At 46.0% G+C, this 25,157-nt stretch overlaps 3 protein-coding genes and 1 pseudogene across 3 annotated transcripts; 2 read left to right on the top strand and 2 right to left on the bottom strand.

Annotated features, from left to right (window-relative positions):
- Positions 1-2,006: 2,006 nt before the first annotated feature.
- LOC121833574 lies at positions 2,007-3,252 on the bottom strand (annotated as a pseudogene).
- A 6,757-nt stretch (positions 3,253-10,009) lies between these two features.
- On the top strand, positions 10,010-10,678 carry LOC121833575. The gene has a single exon (XM_042286979.1). The coding sequence runs from the start codon at positions 10,010-10,012 to the stop codon at positions 10,676-10,678; it is 669 nt and encodes a 222-aa protein (XP_042142913.1).
- A 330-nt stretch (positions 10,679-11,008) lies between these two features.
- On the top strand, positions 11,009-11,644 carry LOC121833456. Its single transcript, XM_042286774.1, has one exon. It carries the CDS (start codon positions 11,027-11,029, stop codon positions 11,642-11,644), a length of 618 nt encoding a protein of 205 aa, XP_042142708.1. The 5' UTR covers positions 11,009-11,026.
- Positions 11,645-12,632: 988 nt separating this feature from the next.
- Positions 12,633-15,058, bottom strand: LOC120839359. The gene is made up of 3 exons (XM_040209641.3): positions 14,696-15,058; positions 13,784-13,922; positions 12,633-12,917 (listed from the first exon to the last, which is right to left on the bottom strand). Exons 1-3 carry the CDS (start codon positions 15,031-15,033, stop codon positions 12,633-12,635), a joined length of 762 nt encoding a protein of 253 aa, XP_040065575.1. The 5' UTR covers positions 15,034-15,058.
- Between the last annotated feature and the right edge of the window lie 10,099 nt (positions 15,059-25,157).

Raw genomic sequence — 25,157 nt, forward strand, 5'->3', positions numbered from 1 at the left:
GCCGATTTCGCAATAACTATTATGAATTTCACGATACTAAATAGCATACCAGAAAGGGCGAAGGCCGAAGAGTCAGAAAATATAGTTAGTTGAGGTAGCTCAAAAATCGGCGGAGTACCCCTTTAAATCGTCCATTACTGGGCTTTACATAAGGGGGGAGGATACAAAAAAAAGCACTTCTGCAAGGAAAATCACGTCACACACGTGAGCATCAGGAAGGCCGTGCACCCTAAGTGCCTCTCTGAAATTATCTGTGTTAGGTACTGTAGTGATGACATCAGGCACCTTGATCCATAGTGCAATAGAGATTTATAATGGCAAGTATTTGAAAAAATTTGTTTGCGGGGTCATTAAGGGACGATTCTGGGGAGTTATGGTATAATCTGTGTAACATTAACAAGCCGTCGCGGTTCCTTCGGTGCTGTTAGGGGGAAATGTTTAGTTTTGCTTTAATTGCTGCCATGCTGCGCTCTCGTTATAAATCTCAGAGCACAAAGTGTGCAGCTTTGTTCTGCACAGATTCAAGCAAATCTATTAAGAATAATTGATAAGGGTTCCACACAGACGACAGATACTCAAGCTGAGGTTAGGCAATGGTGTTATATGCAATAAGCTTAGTGTCTTGTGACACAAACTTTAAATGGCATTTAACCCTTTCGGCCCTGATTTTTTTTTTTACAGTGGAGATATTTTTTTTCTCGCCTGAACTTTCTTAAATACATTGTTTAAAGGCCTTTGCAACAAAAAGATTCCTTTGGTACTCATTGTCATTCGAGATTGCGTCATGTCCTATATATAGGACGTCAGGGCTTGGAGGTTAACAAAATGTACAAACGCAAAGTCGAAAGGTGAACTTTATTTTGCCGAAAATTGCTCGGTCTGAGCACAATTGCTTGCAGTGATGGAAGTGCTGCGCCAATTGCGCCAAATTGCGCCAAGGACGCAATCCTGCTACATGTAGTGCCCAATTGTCATTTTACCGAATAATTGCGTCATGCCTGCGCCGAGGTGAGATGTAGCAATAAAAAATAAAACTTGAAGTCTTATCAGAGCGCTTGGCGGTACTGCGGTATTTTCCGCGCCGCAACTGTTACGCAAACCGAAACTGCGAGGGCGCATTATCATCATCATCATTGAAAGGAACAACGTTAGCAACATCTGAGACCAAAGCCGCAGAGGCTAAGCGAAGAATTATCCCACTGAGCAGCCTATTTAAAAAAAAAAAGGCCGAGCTTGTGCATGTTGTCAATGTTGGCCCGCCCTGTTCCCGTGCGCTAGCTACCAGTGAAGTCAAAGCTAGCACGAGCCCAATGCTCTGTGCATTCCTGACTCGCGCGTGGGCTCGTGCAGTGTGGGCACCGTTACGGGCTCCATGCGCGCGCTTGTAGTTTCGGCTGCACTCGCACCGAAGCTGAAACGAAGTATAGTTGAGTTGCACCAAACTCTCGATGTAGTGCTGGTAAAGCCTCACCGTCCTTTTCGGAGCACAAAGCACTGCGCGACTCGCGCGACGGCGGTGTCTGCTCCGCGGGTGTTGTTTCTCTGCAGCGCGTCGGTGCATGCCAAGGAGCGCACTCGACGGGTTAACTCGCCGTGATCCGATCGTGACTTCGCCAGCACATCGAAAATAAATCGGAATTTTTTAAGCGAATATCAGATACCGCAATATTTGAAGCTGCTGCCCGAAAGACAACTCTAATCTGAACTAAAACATTCCACAACAGTGAGGGTCGTTAGATGCTGCTGCAGATACCTTAAAAAAAGTGCAGGCTGATAGAACTAAATATCCTGTACCATCAGAACTCAGTGTGACATATTTAATTGTATTTTTTTATCTGACGAGCAGATAAACTTTATTTAAAAAATGTTTTTTGTGTTTACTTTGTGGAATTTTATATATCCTGTCTTAAAAAGGCGACAGGCGCTGTGTTCCAATAATAGAGATGGGCTTTATATAGCAATGCAGCATTATTTCATTTTCAAGTAATATGCCAACATATGCCGGACCCTGCACCAAAAGGGCCACTACCTGCTCCAAAACAACATTTTGCCTGCTACAAGGCCTGCTCCAAAAGGTCAAATGACACTTCCATCACTGTGCTTGCCATCTTATATGGAAAGACAGAAAACAGTTCTTTACGGCGCATAAGAAGAAGGTTCACATTGCACTCTTGCGCTTTCCTGCACAGTTGCTCGCCAAGGTTGAAGCTATCGTGTGTGAAAAGCCAGAAAACAGTTCTTTCCACTGGACAGGCAGAGGTGAACGTTGCACTTTTGGCATTTTATCTTTGGCTTTCCTGTACACCCTTCCAATTTGCATCGCTGCTGCTCTCTCTCTACGGAAGGCCAGTGTCCAATCTGGTCGTACCTAACATCGTGGACTGCTCTCAGTGTGGTCGCGTTGGGCCTCTTGAGCGGTTGAAGTGGAGAGGTAGATGGTCGCCCGCGCTTCCGTGGCAAGTTCAGGGAACAAGCTTTTGCCAAGCTCTCAACTACAGCCAGGGTGAACTCTAGTAAGTCCATCTTTCCTTCGTGCTGATGCCTCGGAGCTGGGCATGATGCCTGTACTCAAGCCAGGAGTTGGTCACACACAGATGGAAAAAGTGCACGATTACACGGAGCGTCCATTTTCTTGAACGAATCGAGGTCCGGTAGAGGGACACCAAAAAATCTGGCTTGTCTACCCCTCCCATGCTTTCGTTGTACTTCTTTACAACTGCAGGGCGTTTGACACTTATGTAGTCGCCGTCTGCTTTGCTCCACCTGCTCACAACATTTTCGTCGTCAACACCAACACAATTCGACGCCAGGTTTACGGTTCGATTGTCCATCCACCTTGTGATTACGATTTTGCCATCACTGCTCACTAGGTAGTCAGACGACCCTCTTCCTTCCTTTTTCAGCTGCTTTTCTGTCTTCAAAGAGCATTTTTCAGTTCTGCTTTTTTGAATAGTACCAGCAGCATAAATTCTTTTCTCCAGAAGAACACGGAGCACCGGCAGGGAGGTAAAGTAGTTATCGAAAAACAACTTGTGCCCAATGCCATCAGGTATCCTTGCTGCAAAGTGCAAAACAAACGCACCTGTCACACCAAACGTTTGCATTTTTTCAGAACTCAGTTCTGTTGTGGAGCCCTGATAAACGATGAAATCATAAACGACTCCCGACGCGGCACACAACACATACCTTCACGCCCCAAGGGTTTGGTTTGCCTTTGACGTACTGCTTGACATCCAGCTTTCCTTTGAATTGAATTATTTGTTCATCCACGCAAAGGTGTTTCTCCAAGGGAAGCTGACAGCACCTTTCTTGGAACGAATTCAGAAGGGGCCTCACTTTCCAGAGACGGTCATTGGCGTTTTGGTCGCCATTCACATCGACAATATGAAGGCAATTTCTGAGCTTCTCAAAGCGGTTTCTTGACATGCTCACAGAAGACAAAAGTTTGGTCTTGAATGAAGGCTTCCAATACAAGCGCAACCGAGGATAGCGTATCACATCCATTGCCAAGTGAAGTGCAATGAGCCTTCTGATTTCTTCTTCATCTGTCAGCACTGATTTTCCATCATGGCAAATTGAGTACATGTTTGTCTTATCGGCTAGCTCAGTGAACACGCTTTTGGGCACATACCTCGAGAACTACTCATATGGCATGAGAGGAGGTCCAAGACAGCCATCGTTCTCATCAGAAACTGGCTGAAATTGAGTACATGGTTTTTCAAAAACTTTCCTGCACCAAGGCTCGGGGTCTCGGGCTCTCGTTTCATGCTGGTCATCCTCATCAGAAGAGTCGGACAGTTCCTGCGGGTTGGCCCAGTCGTCATCCGCCACATGGACAACTGCGCTGGCTTCATCTGTCTCGTCTTCTTCATCATCAGCGTCGGATATGTCACCATTTCCCAGCGCGGCAAACATTATATCAGGATCTTCGAGACATGGCCTTCTTGGGCGTAGTGATCTTCTAGCCGAGTAGAATACTACAGGAGGTATCGTCCCACCTGAGCAAAAAATAATTAGGGCAAAAATAAAAATTACGACTCCTATAAAAGAAAACAACAAGCACACAGTTGCAAAACCTCCCACAGAACCCTGTTACCCGTTGAGCCCTGGCATCCTATTTATAGGACACATACAACGTGACAAGCTGCGGACATAATATTCACTCCAGAAGAACCCTTCTGCTACCACTACAGCCTTGAATATATTAGGAACAATGCACGAAATTCTCATTGTTAACACTCGAGCAGCTATTGAGTAAAAAATAACAAACATGCGCTCACCTTCGTTGCCGCCGTTTTCACCATCCGCCATTTTGTTTGTGTACTACTGGAGCTTCGGGGAGGAGAAGGAAGAAGCAAATGATGTCCCTGCCATTGGGGATGTTTTCGCCACAGGCTCAGTTTCGGTTTCTAGGCTGTTTAGATTTCATTTAATACTTGGCTTTCTTCATGTCCTTTTTATAGGACATCATGGCCGAAAGGGTTAATGTAAGCTAATGATCGGTTAGCTTTTGTGACGACGCTCGTTATGCGAGTTTCCCATATTTCTAATTTGTTACTCTTTCATCTTCGTTGTAACACAGCTTGTAACTAGAATTTAGCTCTTTTTTGTTTCGTTGTAAATACCATACACATTGTCCTCATTACATTAATTTTCATTTGCACATTCCGTACCACAATTTGAGATTTTCTATATCACGTTGCAAGAGAGCACTTTTCAATGTTTGAGGTACTTTTCGGTAGAAAGACACAGTCATCGGCGTGTACTTTTATTTTGGAGTTGGTGCAGTAAGGCAGGTGGTTTACGTAAACAAGCAACAGGAGTGAACCCCGCATGGTCCCTGCGGTACAACAGATCACAGTGGCGTCACGGGGGGGGGGGGGGGGGGGGGGGAATCGCCTTGAGTGCAGCGCCCCGGGGGGTGTCGCGGCGGGCCACCGCCCCGGGTTCTGCTGACCCTAGTGGCAGCACTGGCGGATCTTACTTCAGTTGACGATGAAGAGTTGGTGTCATAGACGACGTACTGCATTCTTGTCATAAGAAACGTTTCTGTCCATCCTAGAATATCCAACTCGACCCCAATTACCGAAGTTTAAGAAGCCTGTTGTGCGGAACCTGATCAAAAGCATTTGAAAAATCAACAAATTTGGCATGTGTTTCATCAAGTCAATGTATATTTTGATATATGTCAGAAACAAACTTGAACAGTTGTATTTCGCACGACAGTGTGGGCCAGAAACCGTGCTTGTTTACAAACAATACATGGTTCTCACATAAATGGGTAATAATAGAAAAAAGAATACCATGGTTCGAAAATTTTGCTTGGTACATTTGTGAGTGATATTGGGCAGAAATTATCAACACTTTCTTTTGACCCACCTTTAAATACCGGAATGACATTCACAGTTCTCCTATCAGTTAGTATGATACCAGTGTCTAAAGATTGCTGAAAGAGTTCTGCCCATAAAATACAAACTATTTCTTTACAAAGCTTTAGTAGTTTCGAAATTGTCATATCAGGCCCTGGCATTGAGCTTAGCTGAAGCCTTGACATGACAACAGCTACACCATCAGATGAAACTGCTATTCGCTCTGTAGCACGAGATACATTGTAATCAAATAAAGTTGTAGGCAACGGGAGTGATTCACGAGTCAACACTGAACCAAAGGAGGTATTGAAATGATTACATAACTGCTCTGCAGTGCCTGGGGAGTCATCCAAGGAAGGCAGCATTCTTTGTTGCTTGGGTGTAATGAACAACCAGAATTTTTAAGGGTTTGTTTGCAAAAGGTTTCTTAAGTGATTGTGATAAAACAGGAAACGTGCCATTCTTAGTTCACCCTTACTGTCTGCTGCACACGTTATAGCAGTCCCAGGCACTACTTATGTTACATTGTTTGGCTCGTTTAAAAAGTCTTCTTTTGGTTTAAGACCTTGTATAGAGACATGTTGAACCATGGTTGTTCTTTTGAGGTTCTAATGGTTTCCTTCGGAACATGCTTGTCTAATAGGTTTAATAAAGTGTTCTTAAGCTAATACCAGTTTCATGCACCAATTTATCAGAAAAGCCTTTGAGATTGTTGGTTGGAAACGCTATTACGAATAATTGTAAACAGTTTTTGTTGAAGGTTAACATCTCTTTGTAGCAATTGATACTTTTATAAAGACAGATACATGATCCCCTAATGGCTCTAAGTAACTAACAGATATTATACTTCCTGATTTCGAAGTAAAAAAGAGGTCAAATGTTGCATTCTGTATGAGTTTCTCAACAGCTTGGCTTGGTGCAAATGGTTCTGGCGCACAGATAAATTTTCTGCTGCTTGGAGAAAGAGTGAATGTACACAGGAAACATCCAGGAAGGCAGCGCTGGCCACTCAATGTCAGAATTGTCACCGGCAAGAAAAAGTGTGCCCGTAGGGTAGGACAGTGATAGCGCATTTAAAAAGTCATTAAGAAAATTGTGAAAATTTTATTACTGTTGGAGGCTGGTAACATGCCACAATTAGTACGGAACCGCAAGCAGCCTCGATTTTAACTGAAATAGCTTCCACATCTTCAGTGTTGTACACATTTCTCATAAACAGGAACGTAAGCTTGTTCCTCGTTCCTTCTGATTTTTGGAACGCGTTCCCGTTACAAGTTTCGTATGGAAAAAAGGAACTCATTCCCATTACAGTTTAAAAAAATGGAATGTAACGTTACCCATATAATAATAATAATAGTTTATTTCCATGAAGCATGGTAAAGCAAAGGTCAAGCCTCAAAGGAGGCTTGACCAGCCCTCGGCCCCGTACAATGGCATTGGAGCAGAAATGTGCATGAAATCACAAGTCATTAATCACCTAAACAGTTGCATTCACAGTCCTTGCAGAGGAGGCATCCGAAAAACACAGAAGAGTGCATGCCCATGTATTACTCTTTCAAAAAAGGTGACTACTTTGGCCTTTATAAGTATTTTGAAGATGATAACTGGTTGCCCATTTTAGAGGATGTTTCAGCTGACTCAGCGGCAAAATCATTCACAGCAGCAGTAAAAAATGGAAATAATCAGTTTATTCCTCAGCGATCGTCCAAGCCCAAAAAGTACCCATCTGATTCACTATATCCAGAAAAAAGCCCACTGTCATAAAATGTACAAGAAAAACGGAGCAAAAATGTGGTACGCTAGGTTTATCATCTATCGCTCTCTCGTGAAAAAGTTATTTATTTATGACGGGCGTGTTTATCGGAGAACAGTAAAAGATAGTTTGTTACGCAATCCACATAAACTTTGGAAATTTGCCAAAGAGCACACCAGACACAGTGGACAAGGTATCAGCTTAAAGAGTGATTCAGGATATCTTTCTGACCTTAAAGGCGTTGCTAACAGATTCACAAGTCACTTTAATGGTTGCTTTTCTTTGGATGTTCCTGCAGAAAGTGCATTTTTGAATGATCACCATTATTCGGGCGTCTTCATGATTAACAGAGTCACTGTGAGCAAAAAAACGGAGGCCATAAAAAGACTGAAGCCGAAATTATCAACTGGCATAGATTCGATTCCCAATTTTATTTTCAAGGGTTCTTTGAGTGTGTTTTCACCTGTCTTAGAACATATATTTAATATATCCTTGTGTACGGGGTTTTTTCCATCTGTTTGGAAGGAGTTTGTTGTTGTTCCAGTACACAAGGCTGGGAATACTTCTGCTGCAAACAACTATCATCCTATGTCCCTGCTTTCTGCTTTTGCAAAGGTATTTGAGATTTTAGTGCACACACGTGAGTCTTTTTATTTTAATAAACGCATTACCACCTTTCAGCATTGTTTTCATAAGGGACGCTCAATTGAGACGAATCTATGTACCTTTCTCGATTATTCGGTGCCCTACCTTCATGGTCGTGGCCAGGTTGACGTTATTTATTTTGATCTCTCCAAGGCGTTTGATAAAGTTAATCATGCCTTGCTCTTGCATAAGCTATCGCAGAAAGGATTTTCGCCTGTGCTCGTGATTTGGTTCAAAGGCTACGGTATCTGACTGAGCGTCGTTCGTATTTCAGACAGTTTTTCTGATCCTTCTTCTCTCCCGTCTGGAGTACCCCAGGGCTCCCATTTGTGGCCACCTTTGTTTCCGATCTTTATCAATGACACTGAAACTTGCATAGCTAATTCAAATGTGTTGCTATTGGCTGATGACATGAAACTCTTTTTGAGAATTCGTTCGAGGGATGACTGTGTGCTTCTTCAGAATGATGCGTCGTGTATACTTGATTGGTGTATGGCAAATCTTTTAATAATTAATCCTGAAATAAACTAAGGTTATTTCACGAGTGTCTCTTAATCATGATCTTGGCGTGCATTTTGATAGTTTGCTATCGTTCAGCTACCACATCAGCCTGATTGTTTGTACCACAGTTAGATTGCTGGGAATGGTAACTCGTATAACTCAACTTTTTGTGGGTCATGCTTGCTTGCTCCACCTGTTTTGCTCCCTTATCAGGTCTACATTGGAATTTGGTTCGAGAGTGTGGAATTCTCTGAGTGCACATGATGAAGCACAACTATAGAGTCTGTTGAGAAACGCCTGGTACGCATAGCTTATGATAGACATTTTTATAATTATGAACTTCTCGTTAAATTGGGGCTTCAAGTTTTATCCGCTAGAAGGCTGGCACGTGATATAGTATTTTTGCACAGAGTAATTTATAATGATATAGACTCCGAGCTTTTATGCAAAGTAATTTTAATGTTCTGGCTCGTTTTAATTGGAGTGCTTTTACTTTTTACACTCAGAACAATGTAATGTCATCGCCTTTATCTAGAATGGAGATATCTGTCAACAATTTGGGAAATGAAAACTGAGATATTTTTAATAACTCTGTTGAATTCAAAAGACAATTGCATAATATGCTATTTCATTCCTTATGATGTATATAAGTTGCTTGAATGGATTTCTGTTCTTCATATAAATTCATGGATGTACATTTTGGCATGTGGAATTTGTGCATGATTATTTTCTTATCTTTTACATACCATTGCGGCATTACAGACTTCTGGTCGTTTATGGGCACAATAAAGAGACATGATGATGATGATGATGATGTAGCATTCACGAATTTAAAGAATCAGTTGAGTGGGGTAGGTGAATCACCGCTACAGATCAAAAGAATGCAAAGCCTTAAAGGAGATGGTGTCAATGCAAATTTCTTTTTCTGTTATACGTTACATTTGCAATTTGCTGATTACCATATTTAGTTAAATCAAGGAAAGCTTTCTTTTTATCTATTCTATTTAAATAAACAGTCATAACATTTTTCTTTCTTTTGTACATGTATCACTGTACTAGTACTTGATTACTGTTATCTAACTTGTATTACCACTTTTGAAATGTTGCATGTATATTGTGTTATATTGAGTATTATATAATTTCTTGTATACATTGTCTGCAACTGCTGTGTGACTGTAATACCCTGTTCACACGGGTCACCTAAAGGACCTATAACTTAGGTCCCTTTGCTAAAGGTACCTGGGGTAAAGGACGTTCGGAATCACACGGTAAATGAACGAAAATAAACGGAGTCTTTACGGTCGATGTTTACTGCATTGGGGATAGCCCGGGTAAACCGCAGGGCAAAAGAACACTATATATTTCCGTGTCTAAACAGTCATGAGGCACATTTTTAGATTATTAAATGTGACACATTGCGTTAAAATACTAAGTAATAATTGTAATGTTTCTTTTATTGCAATGTTCACCTAAAAAGTAGTTTTTCGTTAGAACATCCGGCTGGTCCTTAGGCTGGACTGGCCACACTGGCCCGGCGGTTTGTTTTGGAGACGGTTCCGAGCCAATTTTCCGAGCACTGTGAATCCGAGCACGTGGTACCGAAGTTTTGTGACCGTTTCTTTCTGCTCCTCGGATTTTCTCTCTTCTGCGTTTATCGCTTCGATTGCTTCGGTCCCGGAAGAACCGTCACAGACCCACCACCCTCCAAGTGACGGGCCGCGACCACGACCAGCGTCTCCCGATGGACGACGACGAGTGTCTGGGAATTATGTGGTCGCTGCAGCAACAACGGACACAGTTCCTTCTGCTCGAGGAGCGTATACAAGCCGCGGAAACGGAAGCGGATGAGCTGGAGGAGAAGCTCATGGCCACAAACTTTACGGTCGCCGCTCTCCTTGCGGAGAAGTGGACTACGATCCCACGCGAGCGGGTAGTCTACGTTCGGTCGGGGAGGTGGTTTGAGGAGACGCTGCCTAGAATGGGCGATCAGCATTTCCGTGCTTGTTTTCGCGTCTCCTCGACCACCTTCCGGTATCTTGTGGACGTTTGCCGGCCGTCAATGCTTCGGCAAGACACCGCCATGAAGACGGCAATAACGGTGGAGAAGAGGGTGGCCATCAGCCTGTACAGGCTCTGCTCCACCGCGGAGGAACGAACAATCGGCCACCTCTTTGCCGTTGGCCAGTCGGTCGTCAATGAGACGTACCGAGAATTTTGCGACGTCGTCATTGAGGAGCTCGAGGCGCGCACAATAACAATGATCCGAAACGAAGATCTCGACAACCACATGCGCGAGTTCCAGGCAGTGCTGGGATTTCCCAACGCCATCGGGGCTCTCGACGGCTGCCACCTGCCTGTGTCGCCACCGAAGGACTTGGCTGTTGACTACCACAACTATAAAGGATGGTAAGCAGACACTGATACTCGTTTCCTGCAGACAACTTTGCTTATTTTATAAAATTTCAGGGTCAGAAATTAAGTACTTGTACTAAAGTATGCTGCACACAAGGCTATAAACCAGATATAGATACGGGTGTAGTCACGCCAGAGACCATTCCCTTTGTTATTTCGTTATTTTGTGCCCCTAGCCAAGTTAAACCCATGATGTCACCAAAGCACTTGCAGAGTGAGCAAATCCAACTGCCCGTGGGTGGGAGGCACATCAAGGATCCATTTCACAAACAGCACTACTTATATTCAGTAGCAAGCAATTTAGCTATGTTTGTTGTGTGCGGTGCTTTTGCTGTTCCTTGCTCACATGTGGTCACTTTGTTTTAGGTACAGTGTCATCCTCCTGGCCCTGGTGGACCATAGATACCTCTTCCGCTACATCAGCGTGGGCACCCCTGGGAGGTGCCATGATGCGAGCGTCTATCGGCGCTCCCCACTGGCGCATCTGCTCGAGCAGAACCAGACTGCTGTGCCAAGGGTCATTGATGGCACGGAGATACCTCCCCTCGTCCTGTGTGATCAGGCTTTTCCCCTGACGAGGAACTTGATGAAACCATTCCCCCACAGCCTCAACCACCCCCAAGGGAAAGGGGACTTTAACTACACCCTCTCTAAGGCCAGGCGCGTGGTCGAAAATGCGTTTGGTCGTTTGAAGGCCCGCTTCCGCATCGTCCTCAAGCGGATGGAAATGAGAATCGACCACGTGAACACTGTCGTCAGAGCCTGCTGCACCCTACACAATATCTGCGAGATGCTCAACGACGGGGCGGAGAAGCAGTGGGTCGACGCGGCCAGGAAAATAGAAGAGAGTGCAAAGCGCGAGCAGCCAATGCACAGGACCAAGGCCACAGAAGATGGCGCCGATGCAGTGCGGGATGCGCTCGTTGCATACTTCGAGGCGAACCCGCCCTCTCAGCGCGGCTAAATCCCAGACGTTCGCCCTCTCAGCACGACTGAAACCCGAGACGTTCGCACAGTAAACTACAGAACACTAATTGGTTAAAGGGGCACTGAAGCCATTCTTTAAGGTCTTTTTTTATGTTGTATTCTTTACAAAGTGTTAGTGACTACATATATCAAATTCTATAATACAAAACTGTTTATTCATCTCGGGGCAATGGGAAAACATGCGGACTCTTATTTCTCGTGGGGTACAATCTCTGGACCACAGAAAGTCCTACAATATGCACTACATGCCATTAATCTGTCCACGTGACATTGAATTCTCATTGCTATTCCAGGCAGTGAAAAAGAAATAAATATTCCTTTTCTGAGCTGGCTCAACCACTCGCATGACACAGCAGTTTTCATTTCTTTTCAGCAAAGCATGCTTTGTCCACTTAAATACAGGTCATTGCTACAGTAAGCATGAAAGCCCAACCAATTGAGATTTCACAGTACAGTCGGTTAGAAATAAAACGCGACCAGCGGCTGCATGGTCTTCACTAGACTCTGCGCTTTCTGCTTCATACAGAGGTTGCGAGTGAGGCTTTTGTTTTGATATGTTAGTCACACACCCGGTGCATCTCAAACTTAGGCGTTCCTCTTTTAAAAGAGACAGCATCGGACAGAACCGTGTATCCACTGTTCGTTCCATGCTGACCGTACATATACGTGTAGGCTCTACATAGGTGCCAGTAATCACGCACCACAATTGTAATAAGCAGCTGCACAGTTAAAATTGCAGACTGGCTAGTTGTTCTTGCTATATCATTGATGTTTGCATTTAGTTTACCTTGTAGCTGCACCTGCGTTTCAGTGCCTACTAACAGATTTTTACCAGTTTTATGACGATTGTCCCATCCTGAGCAAAATATCTTGAATCTGGATTCAAATGACAGAAGCATGTAGCCCTTCAATGCTTCCAATCCAAACTCAAGTAAAAAGAGGGATATTTCTCAGAGTTTCCGTTTTTATTTTTCCTTCCGGGACCTCATGAAATCCAGGAAATCCCGCTGGAGCTGGTTCGACTCTTCCATTATCGAAAACTGCCGTTGCCGGTCTTGGTGGGCCCTCTCCCTAGCTTCGGAAAGCTCTTTCCTTTGTTTCCTCTGCTCCTCAATGAACAGCATGAGAATGTCCCCCTGTTTCATGGAGGACTTCCCTTTTTTTTTTGGCCGTTCCTCGAGGGGTTCTTCCTTTAGGTCCACCACCTCGTTGTCGTCGTCTGGCCCTTCGTGAGGGCTGTCTCCAGGTTCCTGATAAAAACCAATGGGTGCTCATGAGAAAGGTTTACACTTGATGATGTATGCATACCGCATTATACCAGCATATATCAAAGAGCAAATCGGGCGAAAATAAGGTGCATACTAACTTTCAGTGTAGGACCAGGAGAAGCTGAAATAATAGAACTAAAACATGCATTTTACACTTGGGTATGAAACTAAAACAAACAAAAGCGCCACTAGCAACAGTTCCATTATCGTTGCCGTTACAGCTGCCGTCACCCTTGAGCACTACACCTCGTAGAAGGTGTGCTTCCCTCGTTTTCCTTACTCTGCATTCTTTTCTCGACACCGAAAAGAAATCAGAGTTGACTTTTTAAGTTTTGTCGACGCTCTTCTGAACTGGAAATAACCACATTGTTATTGGAGTTAAGCAGTTTATGCTGCCAAGACGGATGGAGAGCTGCTTCACATGTATTCGGCGTGCCCCACTGGCTTTTTACAAACAGACCCTAACAAGTGCCACAGAAAGAGCTGGCGGCACATGACTATCACAGGTGCGGGGCACAATTTATGTATGCTCCACCCAAATGAGTTTTCTTAATGTTTGCTTAGTTTGCATTATTAAGCTACAGAAAATCCAGTTTTTTATGATTGATTTCACCGTGCACATGAAATAGCACAAGCATGTCTTTACGTGCCGCGGGAAACAGATGAAATTTCTTTGGTGATGCCAAATGTCACGTCTGCTTCCGCACACTCAACAGTGGCTTCGATTCCAGCTTATAACGACGAATCAGTAACTCGTTATGTTAACCATTCTCTCCAAGCTTATTAAAAGGTTGAATCGCACATCTCTGCCTTCGTCATAATTCAAGGCATACGAAATCAGTAAATACCTCAACAACATCCGCAGGGAGCGAGTCATTCACGAGACTTGGGTCGTTGACGGGCAGGCTCCCCAAGAAACTGTGTAGATCGTAGTAAAAGGGCCAGGAGACCTTTCCTGACCCAGTTGTCAGGCTTTTCTTTTTAGCCCTGGAGGAAAATAATGTAGGGGTGATGCGATTTATTCAGCAACAAGGGCTTGTTGCCACCTATATACAATCTTTCGTCTGCATTTTCTTTTTACAGTGCAGATGAATAGCAGCAGGGCGTTGGCAATTAATTTTTTCATTGTCAATTACTCCCTTCAAAGCTCCAGCTAGAGCTAACCAACCGAACAAAGATAACAATTCATTTTGCCTCAGAGCCACCAAGGCGGCACGACGAGAACACAGCTAAATAAGGTAGTTCTAATCAAAACATTGAGTGTATCGCGTCAAGAAAAAACTTACCAGGTCTGGTTACGACGTAAACTGGGATATATATATATATATATATATATATATATATATATATATATATATATATATATATATATATATATATCCGGCTTATATTTAGATACATATAAGCCGACCTAGCAACACTAAAGAGCGTGTTTGGCACAGTTCTGCGAGCGCGACCCAGAACGGGAGGCACTCACTTGATCGAATGACGTTTTAGCGAACGCCCACGTATCACCGTATGACACTTTAGCGAATGGTCGGACGCCGCGAAGCGGCGTTTTCGGGTGGGCCAATATGGTATACATTTTTGTAATGAGCCACCGCAGACTGTCGCCGCGAAGAGGCGTAAGCGCAGCGCGGCAGATGGGTTAACGCGCGCCCCCGCTCGCTAAAACGTCGATTCGCTCAAATGTCGCTGTTCGCTAAAACCTCATTCGCTCATGCCCCAGGACATAAGCATCATTCTGAAAACAGACTCACCTGTACGTCTGGTTCAGATTGTCTATCTTATCGCTGACTTGCTTGCGCGTCTTGACGATAGACAGTCTCTCCAGGCCTACACGGATCGTCTCGTAGACGCCGGAGTTTCTTCTGTGCCGCCGAAGTTCCGCCAAATTGTCCTGCCATAGCCGAATGAGAGCCCACGTCTCTGACTCGGACCAGTGCACTCGCGCGTTTTTTTTCTTTTCGCTGGTGCCGCTAGAGCTGGCACCCCAGTTCAATGGCTCATGCGCAGATGAAAGCATCGTCACAAAAATCTCCTGCGCCGAAGAGCGCGACTCGTCGTCGTTCCGTGTGGGAGCAGAGGTAGCAGCCATTGCGTCTCTTCCCGCCGCTGTTGCCGCCGCCGCTACCTGTTACCGGGAGTAACATTTTGTTCCTATTGTATCACGTCTGTGGTCCCCATCTATTTTAATACTTTGACTTCCTAAGATTCTAGTACCAACGACGCATTAAACGACAAGAAAACACAAACGATCATTTTTATTCGGAATTTATGGGTCCGCCCCGTCTGAATACGATCTCCATCTCCCTTTACTATAGGGACCTATGCTACAGGTACCTTTAGGTTACCGTGTGAATGGGGTATAAGGGAGCTAAGGACCCGTCAACCTGCTTGAACAGCTTTTTTTCCTCAGCTCCCTCATGCTTGTATGGTAAACAAAGCTTTTTATTATTAAATGGCATCATACGAATCCAAATGCGTTGATGGAAGGGCACCAGGAGAAGTAGACAAGCAGAATCAGGGTTTCATTTATTGCTATATTCACCTTTAAAAATGTTAGCTTTTAACCATATTGGTGTTTGTGGTGGGCGATGCAGACGAGCCAAATGTGCTGTTATCCCACATTGCTCAAGCGCTTTACAACAACCTCACACGTTTCAATCTAACAAAGTTCCTTTTTCGAACTTACCAACAGTTGCTTCTCGATGTTGCTGTCCGCAAAACGAGCAAGTAAAGAAGGGGGTAGGGCTTTTGGAGAGAGAGAGAGAGAAAGAGAGCAACTTTAATGGGTCTCCTGCAGTAACCCCTATCATCCCACCCTCTCAGGTGGGTTCTTGGGGCGACGTGGCCGGACGTCTTCTTAGCGGGGAGAGCCGCTCGCGGCGGGCTTCAGCGTACTCGGGTTAACCCTTTCTGCTTCCATCCCGTCCGGTCGCTGCTTCTCGAGTGCCGCTAGGATCTGCTGGACGGCCGTGTGTTGGACGTCGTAGTCTTCGGATCTCTTCGCCTCCTCCATGAGGGGCGGGAGAACGTCTGCACTGTTGTCCGCGTTCGCGCATTCGCAGTCTTCCAGGATGTGGGCCAACGTGGCCCTTTCCTTCCCGCACAGTCTGCATAAGTCTGTTACGTATACCTCCGGCCACAGGTGCTTTGCTAACACTGGGGTTATCACGGAGTTAGTCTGTAACTGGCGGAATACCACCGCCTCCTCCCGCGTCAGACGGGGGTGGGGCAGGGCCATCGTTCTTCTGGCTAACCGGTACCACAGGGTTACCTCGTTGTAAGCGTCCATGGTGTCCTCGGGGCGATCCACCACGTCGGCGGCGGCCGTTACCGGGGCGCGGCCGGCGAGTCCACGCGCCACGGAGTTGGCCGTCTCGTTGTGGTTGGTGAGCCCCAGCGAGCCCGCCACTTCCGCGCCCGCGTGGGCGGGAAACCACTTTAGCACCGCACTGGTGATGACTCCTTTGACTTCGGCCTTTCGCAGGATGCGCGCTGCCGCACTGCACACTCGCTGTTTCGCAAAGTTGCGCACTGCCGTTCGCGAGTCGCACAACACCGTCTTCGTTCTGGGGTCCGCGATGGCGAGGGCTACCGCCACTTCTTCTGCCTGGCTGGGCACAGTGGTCCGCACGTTGGCCGCCATCCTGATCTCACCCGTTTTGGCTCCGATCACGCTGACGCTGAAGGCGTCGCCGATGTTCTTATAACTGGCCGCGTCCACGAACACGGCTCCCTCATCGCCGGCGTGTAGCGCGATCAGCGCCTTGGCTCTCGCCTCTCTTCTTTCTTGATGGAATGTGGGAGTCATGTTCCGCGGGATTGGGCTCACGACGATGTGCTTGCCCAGCTCCCGCGGTATCTGCTCCTGCATCCGGTGGTCGTCTTCCTTGGCTCCGATGCCTAGTTGTTTGAGGATAGATCTGCCGGTCCTGGTTCCCGACAGTCTGGTGAGCTGCGCCGTCTGCTGTGCCTCGGCGATCTCTTCCAGGGCTTCGAGCTTCTGCGTGCTCGTGCATCCTAGGAGTCCTAATGCTGATTTGTAAGCTTTGCGGATCATCGCGTCGATCTTCTTCCGCTCGCACTGCCGCCAATTATGGAAGGCGGCGACGTAGGTGATATGGCTCATCACGAAGGCTTGAATCAGTCTGACGAGCCTTGCTTCCTTCATCCCGCTTCTTCTATTGGCGACGCGGCGTATGAGACGCAGTGCCGTGCCGGTCTTAGCTTCGAGCTTGGAGACCGTTGCCCCGTTGACTTTGCTGCGTTCGATGATCATGCCCAGCACTCTAATCTTGGCTACCTCGGGGATGATGTGTCCCCCTTGCGTTCGTATGCGGATTTTATCGCAGTCTCGGATAGTTTGCTTCTTGCGGCTCGCTCCCCTGGGTGGAATCACCATCAGCTCCGACTTTGCGGGGGAACACACCAGCCCCGATCCCTTCAGTTGGTCCTCTATCGTTTTTACTGCTTCTTGTAGTGTATTCTCTATGTGGCCGTCGCTGCCGCCGGTGACCCACAGCGTCACATCGTCGGCATAAACCGTGTGGCGTACCCCATCGACGCTCCGCAGCCGGTTGGCGACTTCGATCATGACCAAGTTGAAGAGCAGCGGAGAGATTACCGCGCCTTGTGGTGTCCCCTCGCTGCCGAGCGTTTTCTCTGGTAGTTGGAGATCCCCGGCGCAGATGTGAGTCGTGCGGTCGGTCAGGAAATCCCGAATGTAATTGTAAGATCTCTGTCCCATGTTCAGGTGCGACACTTGGGCGAGGATCGCAGAGTGCCGGACTTTGTCGAAGGCGCTCTGCAGGTCCAGGCCCAGTATTGCCCTGTTGTCGCTGGTGTGAGTTTCGTAGTCTGCTATCTCCTTCTTGAGTTGGAGCATGGCGTCTTGCGTTCCAAGCTTGCTTCGAAAGCCGACGAGAGAATCCGGGTAGAGCTCTGCCTCTTCGAGGTACTGTTGCCATCTGGTCATTAAGATGTGCTCTAGCAGTTTACCCACGCACGATGTTAAGGATATTGGGCGTAGATTCTCGATGTCGGGCGACTTGCCTGGTTTCGGAATGAGGATGGTTTTGGAAGGTCAGTCTTGAAAACTACAAGTCCTTCTTCGCGAAGGTTGGGTTCATTGTTTAGTTTGAAGGTGGGGGACATAGGGAAAGTGAATAAAGGTTATTTTTTGTGCATCTTGTAAGTGACCAATATTTGGGATACAAGGTGTGTTCGATGTCCGGTAACCTGTTCTTTTGTTGCAACTGTAGGTATTTTTGATGAAGTTCAGTGATGGCTGTAGTCGGCCTTAGATTTCTGGGTGTATGAGGATTCGTGGAAGCAAAGAAAGCCGAGTTTGAAACGTCCCTCTCTCTTTGTCGTTTCCTTCGTCTAAAAGTTTTGCTTTTTGTACCGCACTTTTGGGCACTGAAAAAAGAATCAATGTCCACTAGCTCCCCTGCACCCAACTGTTACCAAGCGAGGACCTAAAAAAAACAAAAAAACCCTAAGATAAGTAACCAAAAAGATAACAGGATTGTGCTCTTCGTAAAGACATTGTTTTTATACTTCTAAAATTTCCCTCTTACAAATAAATTAAAAATCACCCCAATGGCGAAAAAAAGGAACGCCATTTCATTTCCGTTCCAGTAAAAATGTAACGAGTTCCCGTTCCAGTTCCACCGATGAAAAATGGAACGGCGGCGTTCCTTCGTTCCTCCTAAATGGAACGCGTTCCAGGAACGCCGTTCCGTACAACACTCTGAGTCACAAGCGTGCGCGTTGGTTAGGACGGTGCGCTTTCGGGCCAGCGGAGAGCATCTGCGCCCGACGACGAAGAAACGCGGAGCCGGAACTGGTGCTTTCCACCGATTGGCCAGGAGAGGATATGGGAGAGGAGTGCCCTATACGTCACAGCGCGTTTAGAAAAAGTTGAAATCATCGAAACAGTTGAAGTTGAAACAATAGGGCGTCCATAGTGAGAAGACCGGTGGCTTTGCTGCGTTTCTATAGAAGCTAAGCCTTTTCTTTTTTTTACATTTTCCTCAAATAAGTTCGCTCTTTGCAAATTTTATTTAAAAAATAAACCACCTGTGGGCAACGCTGCACAAAATCGTAGCGCGATGGGTTGAGAAACCGATCTTTCCGGTCAATTTAAAGAGCCTGATCCCTATTCGAGACCATAGGTCGGCATTTTAAGCTGTCCTCACTCGAACTCACGATCACTATATTTTCTTAATCAGGACTCACGCCCACTCACGATCACGATTTATTCAAAATAGGGTCATCACCCGGACTCACCCTCACGGTTCAACACAAAACCAAAACTCACTCGCCGTCATCATCACGGTCGTCACGCTCACATATCACGGTCATCACGCTCACAGGTCATCACGAATCATCAGACCCGCAGGTCATCAGACTCACCGGTCATCACACTCTCAGGTCCTCACGGTCCTCACACTCACAGGTAATCACGGTCCTCGCACTCACAGGTCCTCACACTCACAGCTCTTCACTGTCCTCACACTCACAGGTCCTCACGGTCCTCACACTCACACAGGCCCTCACGTTTATGCTCCGCACATTTCTACCAAATTTCGTTCACCCGGATTAATTACGAAAGTAACTAAATGCAAGCTGACGACATTGGGTGTGTTGAACTTTCGCCTGCTGCCAAGGCCAGCGGAAAAAAACAAACGCGCCTTTCGACAGGTTACGCAGACAAGGTCGCAGTGATTAGAGCATCGCCTCGCTGTGCATACCTCGCTCATTTGTTCACAAATAAACGATTAATACAAATATCGACCCCGTTTCTTTTTTTGTGCTACCCACACGTACTTGTAAGGAAGTTTATGCAGCATATCTATAATAAACACATGCATTGACCAAGTTTTTTTTTTTTTTCTCTTTTTATTATTAGTTGTTTTTTGTTGTTTTTTTTGGGCGGGGGGGGGGGGGAGGGGGGGGGCGGTAATGTTAGGTAGGGTGACGTACCTCTGGTTTGAGATCTCACCATAATCCCTGTTGGGTGTATTGGGTGAGGGGTTCCGCAGTTCTGTGGTGTCCGTCAGTCGTATGCTATTCTATGAGCAGAGACTGTTAGAAGCCGAGTTTTCCTTCTTACTCGAGTTGTTTCTGCTTTTGTTGATCGACCGTGCTTGCCGGAGTAGGCTGCGATTTAAGGAATCATCAGCCGGCATTGTTTTTCTGTCATTTGGGCCTTTATTAAATACTGTCAGCATTGATTATCTTGATGCGTGCAGCCGTCCATGGATTGGTTTCATTTGGATTGGTTTGCCATGGGGTTGCTTAATTTGGTTCGGAGTGAATTGGGGTTTTGGGGTCGTCTCCGTGTGTCTCTTTGTCGCGCTCTCGATCACGTAGGGTGCATCACTTTTCATGTGGCAAGCCGCGTCATTCTTGGCGCGCAGTTCATCGAACAAAGTTTCATAGATAGACCGTTTCATTGACACTGCGATGTTTCATCGGCTGATCGTTTCTTCGACCTTCGATGCTCGCAGAGTTTGCTACATTTCGTCGACACGTCTTTTTTTTTTTTTTTTTTTTTTTTTTTTCTTGGACGTCTAGACGACATTTCTCTTTCTCTCTCTTTCATCGACGCGGCGTTGGCTTCGTCTCGCGTTCTTCGCATGCAGGGTTGTAAAGTACCTAGGTACAAGTAACTATAAATCAGTAACTAGGTACTTTTGTTGTACCTGAGGTACAAACCTAGGTACTTTCATTACTCAGTATCTGTATCTGTATCTTAGGTACATTTTCCAGTAACTTGTAACTAAGTGAAGTTACTTTTTACAGGTACTTTTCTATTCACTTCGTCAAAATCGTAGAAAATACAGTATAATATAAAACTGAAAATAAATTATAATTACAGTCGTAAAGCAATTTAACATCACGTAGTGTTTCCACGCAATAAATCGAACCCAAATTTTGCACTTTACAAAACTGAAAATGCTACGCCTGAAGAAACTCCCCTCCTGGTTTCTAAAACACCACCTACAAATACTACTTCCAGAGTCACAGTTATAATTACGTGCGGAAAATAGTATTGGGAGACCTTAGATATGTAAACGTTCATTTCACATAATTAAGCACAACGAAACTGGCAGGCTTCGCTGTCAAAACTTAATGCAGCAGTAGAAAGATAGAAACATCAAGGGCAGATAATCTAAGTACTCGTACTCTGGCCGAAAGGGGACTTGGAGCTCCTGATGGAGTCCGCCACTGATGGCTGGACTGCTGCTATTTTATGTTGTGGAGGTCCTGTGCTACATTCGGGTCTTTCCTTCGGTTCTGCGGCTTTCCGTTTTACTCCGGCGACATTCGTCTTGCTCTTGTCGACACTCTTTAGTGCTTCCTTGTGAGACCTCTTAAAAGAGCAAAGCATGACTAGTTAATACTTATTGCACCGTATCAGAACAGCACAGCGGCGCAGGACACTAGTCCAACTAGGTTTCAGCATTAGCACTTGAGACGTAAACGATATTTCTGCCAGACGCCGAAGATGGTCAGCAGCGGCGGAAAATTCCGGACGTGCGGGCATTAAAAAGGGAAAAAGTGGTTGCCTCAAGTAAAACTAAAATGAAGACGATATCTAAATGACCAATGACAAGGCAGCTTAGAGATAATTGTTGTGGGTCGGTTCATTTTCTCGGAAGCCCAGTTTACCTAGCGCACCCGGACATCTTTGTAACGACTTCTTACCGTCGCTCCATACGCCCTGAAAAGTGGACCTGCACCGTAATTTTGTATAAGTATGACCAAACCTTTTTTTGTTACCCATTCCTGACGAAGACCGGACTCCGGTTGAAACGTCCAAAATAAAGCTTTCGTTGTTCTACCGAGGGACTTCTACTTCGTCATATATAATATAAAGGTGAAGTCAGAGTGGTGAATGGGTCGAAACACGTCGAAAACGAAGAGTGAGTTGACGCAGGGACAGGCTTTAAACAACGGTTTCGAGGGGGTCCTGCAAAGTTCTAAGTCCCAGTTACCGAACATCGGCAGTTTAGAACAACGAGAAATCAGTAGCAGGCGTATTGTACGCACGAAACGTTGCTACCCTGACGTGCGACGCAACGTCAATCTCTTGGCCGACTGACGGACGTAAACGGACATAATACGGAGCATAACAAGCCTTACACAGTGATGGAAGTGCCAATTGACATTTTGGAGCAGGCCTTGTAGCAGGCAAAATGTTGTTTTGGAGCAGGTAGTGGCCCTTTTGGAGCAGGGTCCGGCATATGTTGGCATATTACTTGAAAATAAAATAATGCTGCATTGCTATATAAAGCCCATCTCTATTATTGGAACACATCGCCCGTCGCCTTTTTAAGACAGGATATATAAAATTCAAGAAAGTAAACACAAAAAGCATTGTTTTAAATCAATTTTATATGCTCGTCAGATAAAAAAAAATACAATTAATTATGTAACACTGAGTTCTGATGGTACAGGATATTTAGTTTTATCAGCCTGCACTTCTTTTAAGGTATCTGCAGCAGCATCTAACGACCCTCACTTTTGTGGAATGTTTTAGTTCAGATTAGAGTTGTTTTTTGGGCAGCAGCTTCCAATATTACGGTATCTGATATTCGCTTCAAAAATTCCGATTCATTTTCGATGTGCTGGCGAAGTCACGATCGGATCACGGCGAGTTAACCCGTTGAGTGCGCTCCTTGGCACGCACTGACGCGCTGCAGAGAAGCGACACCCGCGGAGCAGACACCACAGTCGCGCGAGTCGCGCAGTGCTTTGTGCTCCGAAAAGGACGGTGAGGCTTTACCAGCACTACATCCAGAGTTTGGTGCAAATCAACTATACTTCGTTTCAGCTTCGGTGCGAGCGCAGCCGAAGCTAAAAGCGCGCGCATGGAGCCCGTAAAGCCTGGTTCAGACAGTTGCGTTTGACTGCCTTTAGGGCCGCCCACACTAGCGAGAAAACGCGCGTGGCACGCCGATCGCGGCAAGTAACAAAATGTCGCCGAAGCACAGTCAGCGCCACGAGCGCGTGCAGAGACACGCCCTTTATCTTCCCGCTTAACCGATTTATCGGCGCGCCGGGCGCGTTTTCTCGCTAGTGTGGGCGGCCCTTTTGACTGCGTTGCGGCAGCGAGAGACCAGGACATCCCCGCTGCTTATATCGCGTGCCAAGATGATTCCTTGAATTGGATTCCACGCTTCATACGGAGCACAGACGTGCCGGTGACTCGCTTTCGGTTCTCGACGCAACGCTGTCAAACGCACTCAAACGCAACTGTCTGCACCGGCCTTAAAGGGACACTGACAGGGTATTTATGCTCGCCGAGGTTGTTAGTTGTACGTGACATATGAGGGCTCAACTACCCAGAACAGAATTTGCGGCTCGAAATTCGGTTTCTTTCCGCCCGAAAACCGCCGATCAAGAATTGGCCGGTTCGAGTCTCGCTCACTCTCTTTTTCGCGGTCACGGGCCGTTTTCTAAGGTATCGATGCGACCACCAAATTTAATCAAAGTCGTGGGTCACTGAAGGCACACACTCAATATTAAAAATAGAAAAAAAATATGAAACCCATTTTTTGTGGCTTCTAAAAAGCTGTAAATACGTTGATCGAAAAAAAAAGTTCCACAGACAACCGGAAGCATTCTGTGCGTTCGTCGTTTCGCGTATCGTGGGACTCGCGGGGACGGCGATGGCAGCGGACGACGGGCGTGGGACCTCTATTTCAGAACTGTCGTTCGCGGTACCGGCGAATTCTGTCTACCCTTAAAAGAGAAATTTGGGACTGATCAAAAGAATTGGTATTCATCCCGTACGACACGCCCGGCCACCAAGCCGATTTGCACGAAGACGTCGCTGAGCCGTCGCTCCCTTCTCATGGCTGAAGACAACGCTCGCGCAAACGTCAAGCACGACGTGTCTACTTCGAGTTGAATATGCACGCGTACGATTTCTTTACTAGGCGCGAATGTCCCCAAAGCGTGGTGCTTCCCGACTTCGACCCGGGAGTGCTTTTGCCAGAGAAAAATCGACAGGAAACTTTCAAACTTAAAGTTTACCGGCTGAATTATTACTAAGGAAAGAGATCCACCAGAAACGAGATGCCCTAGTAGCTCAGTGGGAAAGACGTCCGCTTCACACGCCGTAGGACCAAGTTCGATCCCCCGTGAATTTTTTTTTTTTTTTTTTTTGCAAACAATTTTTGATGTTTACATATCTTTTCCTTTTTTTAACAATCATCACTGAAGACACAAACAAAAAATAACAAACAAATGTTGTAGACGATACTTCGCTGAATTAAACGGTATGGGATTTCCGTTTTCACACCTGCGAACTCGATGTAATCACTTTCCACAAAATGCAAGGAGCATATAAATCAGGTAGCGTCCGCTTTCCGAGGTGCCCGTAAATGTTCTACAGGAATTGCAGCCAGCCATTGGTCCCGATCCCGTTGATCTTTCGACAATGCCACTTTTTTTCGGATGCAGGACATGTGAGCCAGCTCTTCACGCAACATCTTGGGTTTATTCTTTTCGGAGCCGATCATGGAAATTCACCACGGGCACTCACTACTCATCTCTAACTCCTCAATGTACAACACAACTCATCTTGGAGTACATAACAACGAGCGGAACAAACATAACTGCAAAAGAATCACACGGCAAGCAGTTCCCGCACGCCGCATCGCACGCCGCATGTCGTGTCGTCTGCTACCGGAGAGGAGAAAAAAAAAAAAACGCACGGTCGGGTGTAGCCACGTGACTTCCGCCAGTCACTCTCTTCTCTCCACTTCTCCGACCTCCGTTGGGTTTCGGTTTCGGTTTCGAGCAGTTGCGTCTTTTGGCTTTATTAAAGAAATACGCTACTCTGTTGCAAAATATTAATTGGGTAGTCCTCCGACACCATAATAAAGCGCCTGGCAAAAAATAAAATTTTTTTTTTGGGGGGTGTCAGTGTCCCTTTAAAGGGGCCCTGCAATGACTTTTTGACTGGTTTTTAATTTGCACTGAACCTGAGCGTACAGAACGTAGTAACATAATAAAAATTTTCTTTTCTCAAATTTCGCTTTATTTTAAAAGTTATAGGCAAATTAGAATTACAAAAACAAGCAAAAGATAGCCTCCTTCATGACGTCGTAGGTCCTGGCTTGAGTGGCCGTGAACTAGAGGAGGAGTAGTGAGCCCATCGAGCGCTCACGGCTGCCGCACTCCGTGTCGACGGCGCGA

The sequence above is a fragment of the Ixodes scapularis genome, unplaced genomic scaffold (assembly GCF_016920785.2).
Source record: "Ixodes scapularis isolate PalLabHiFi unplaced genomic scaffold, ASM1692078v2 PGA_scaffold8__174_contigs__length_109621045, whole genome shotgun sequence".
Lineage (NCBI taxonomy): Eukaryota > Metazoa > Arthropoda > Arachnida > Ixodida > Ixodidae > Ixodes > Ixodes scapularis.

What these genes read in the sequence shown, in the direction of transcription:
- LOC121833575 (XM_042286979.1), top strand. Translation starts at nt 10,010, where the DNA reads ATGGACGACGACGAGTGTCTGGGAATTATGTGGTCGCTGCAGCAACAA.
- LOC121833456 (XM_042286774.1), top strand. Translation starts at nt 11,027, where the DNA reads ATGTGGTCACTTTGTTTTAGGTACAGTGTCATCCTCCTGGCCCTGGTG.
- LOC120839359 (XM_040209641.3), bottom strand. Translation starts at nt 15,033, where the DNA reads ATGGCTGCTACCTCTGCTCCCACACGGAACGACGACGAGTCGCGCTCT. An exon ending in AATCTGAACCAGACGTACAG is followed by an intron (nt 13,923 to 14,695) that starts GTGAGTCTGTTT and finishes ATTTTCCTCCAG; the next exon opens with GGCTAAAAAGAAAAGCCTGA. An exon ending in TCCCTGCGGATGTTGTTGAG is followed by an intron (nt 12,918 to 13,783) that starts GTATTTACTGAT and finishes GGTTTTTATCAG; the next exon opens with GAACCTGGAGACAGCCCTCA.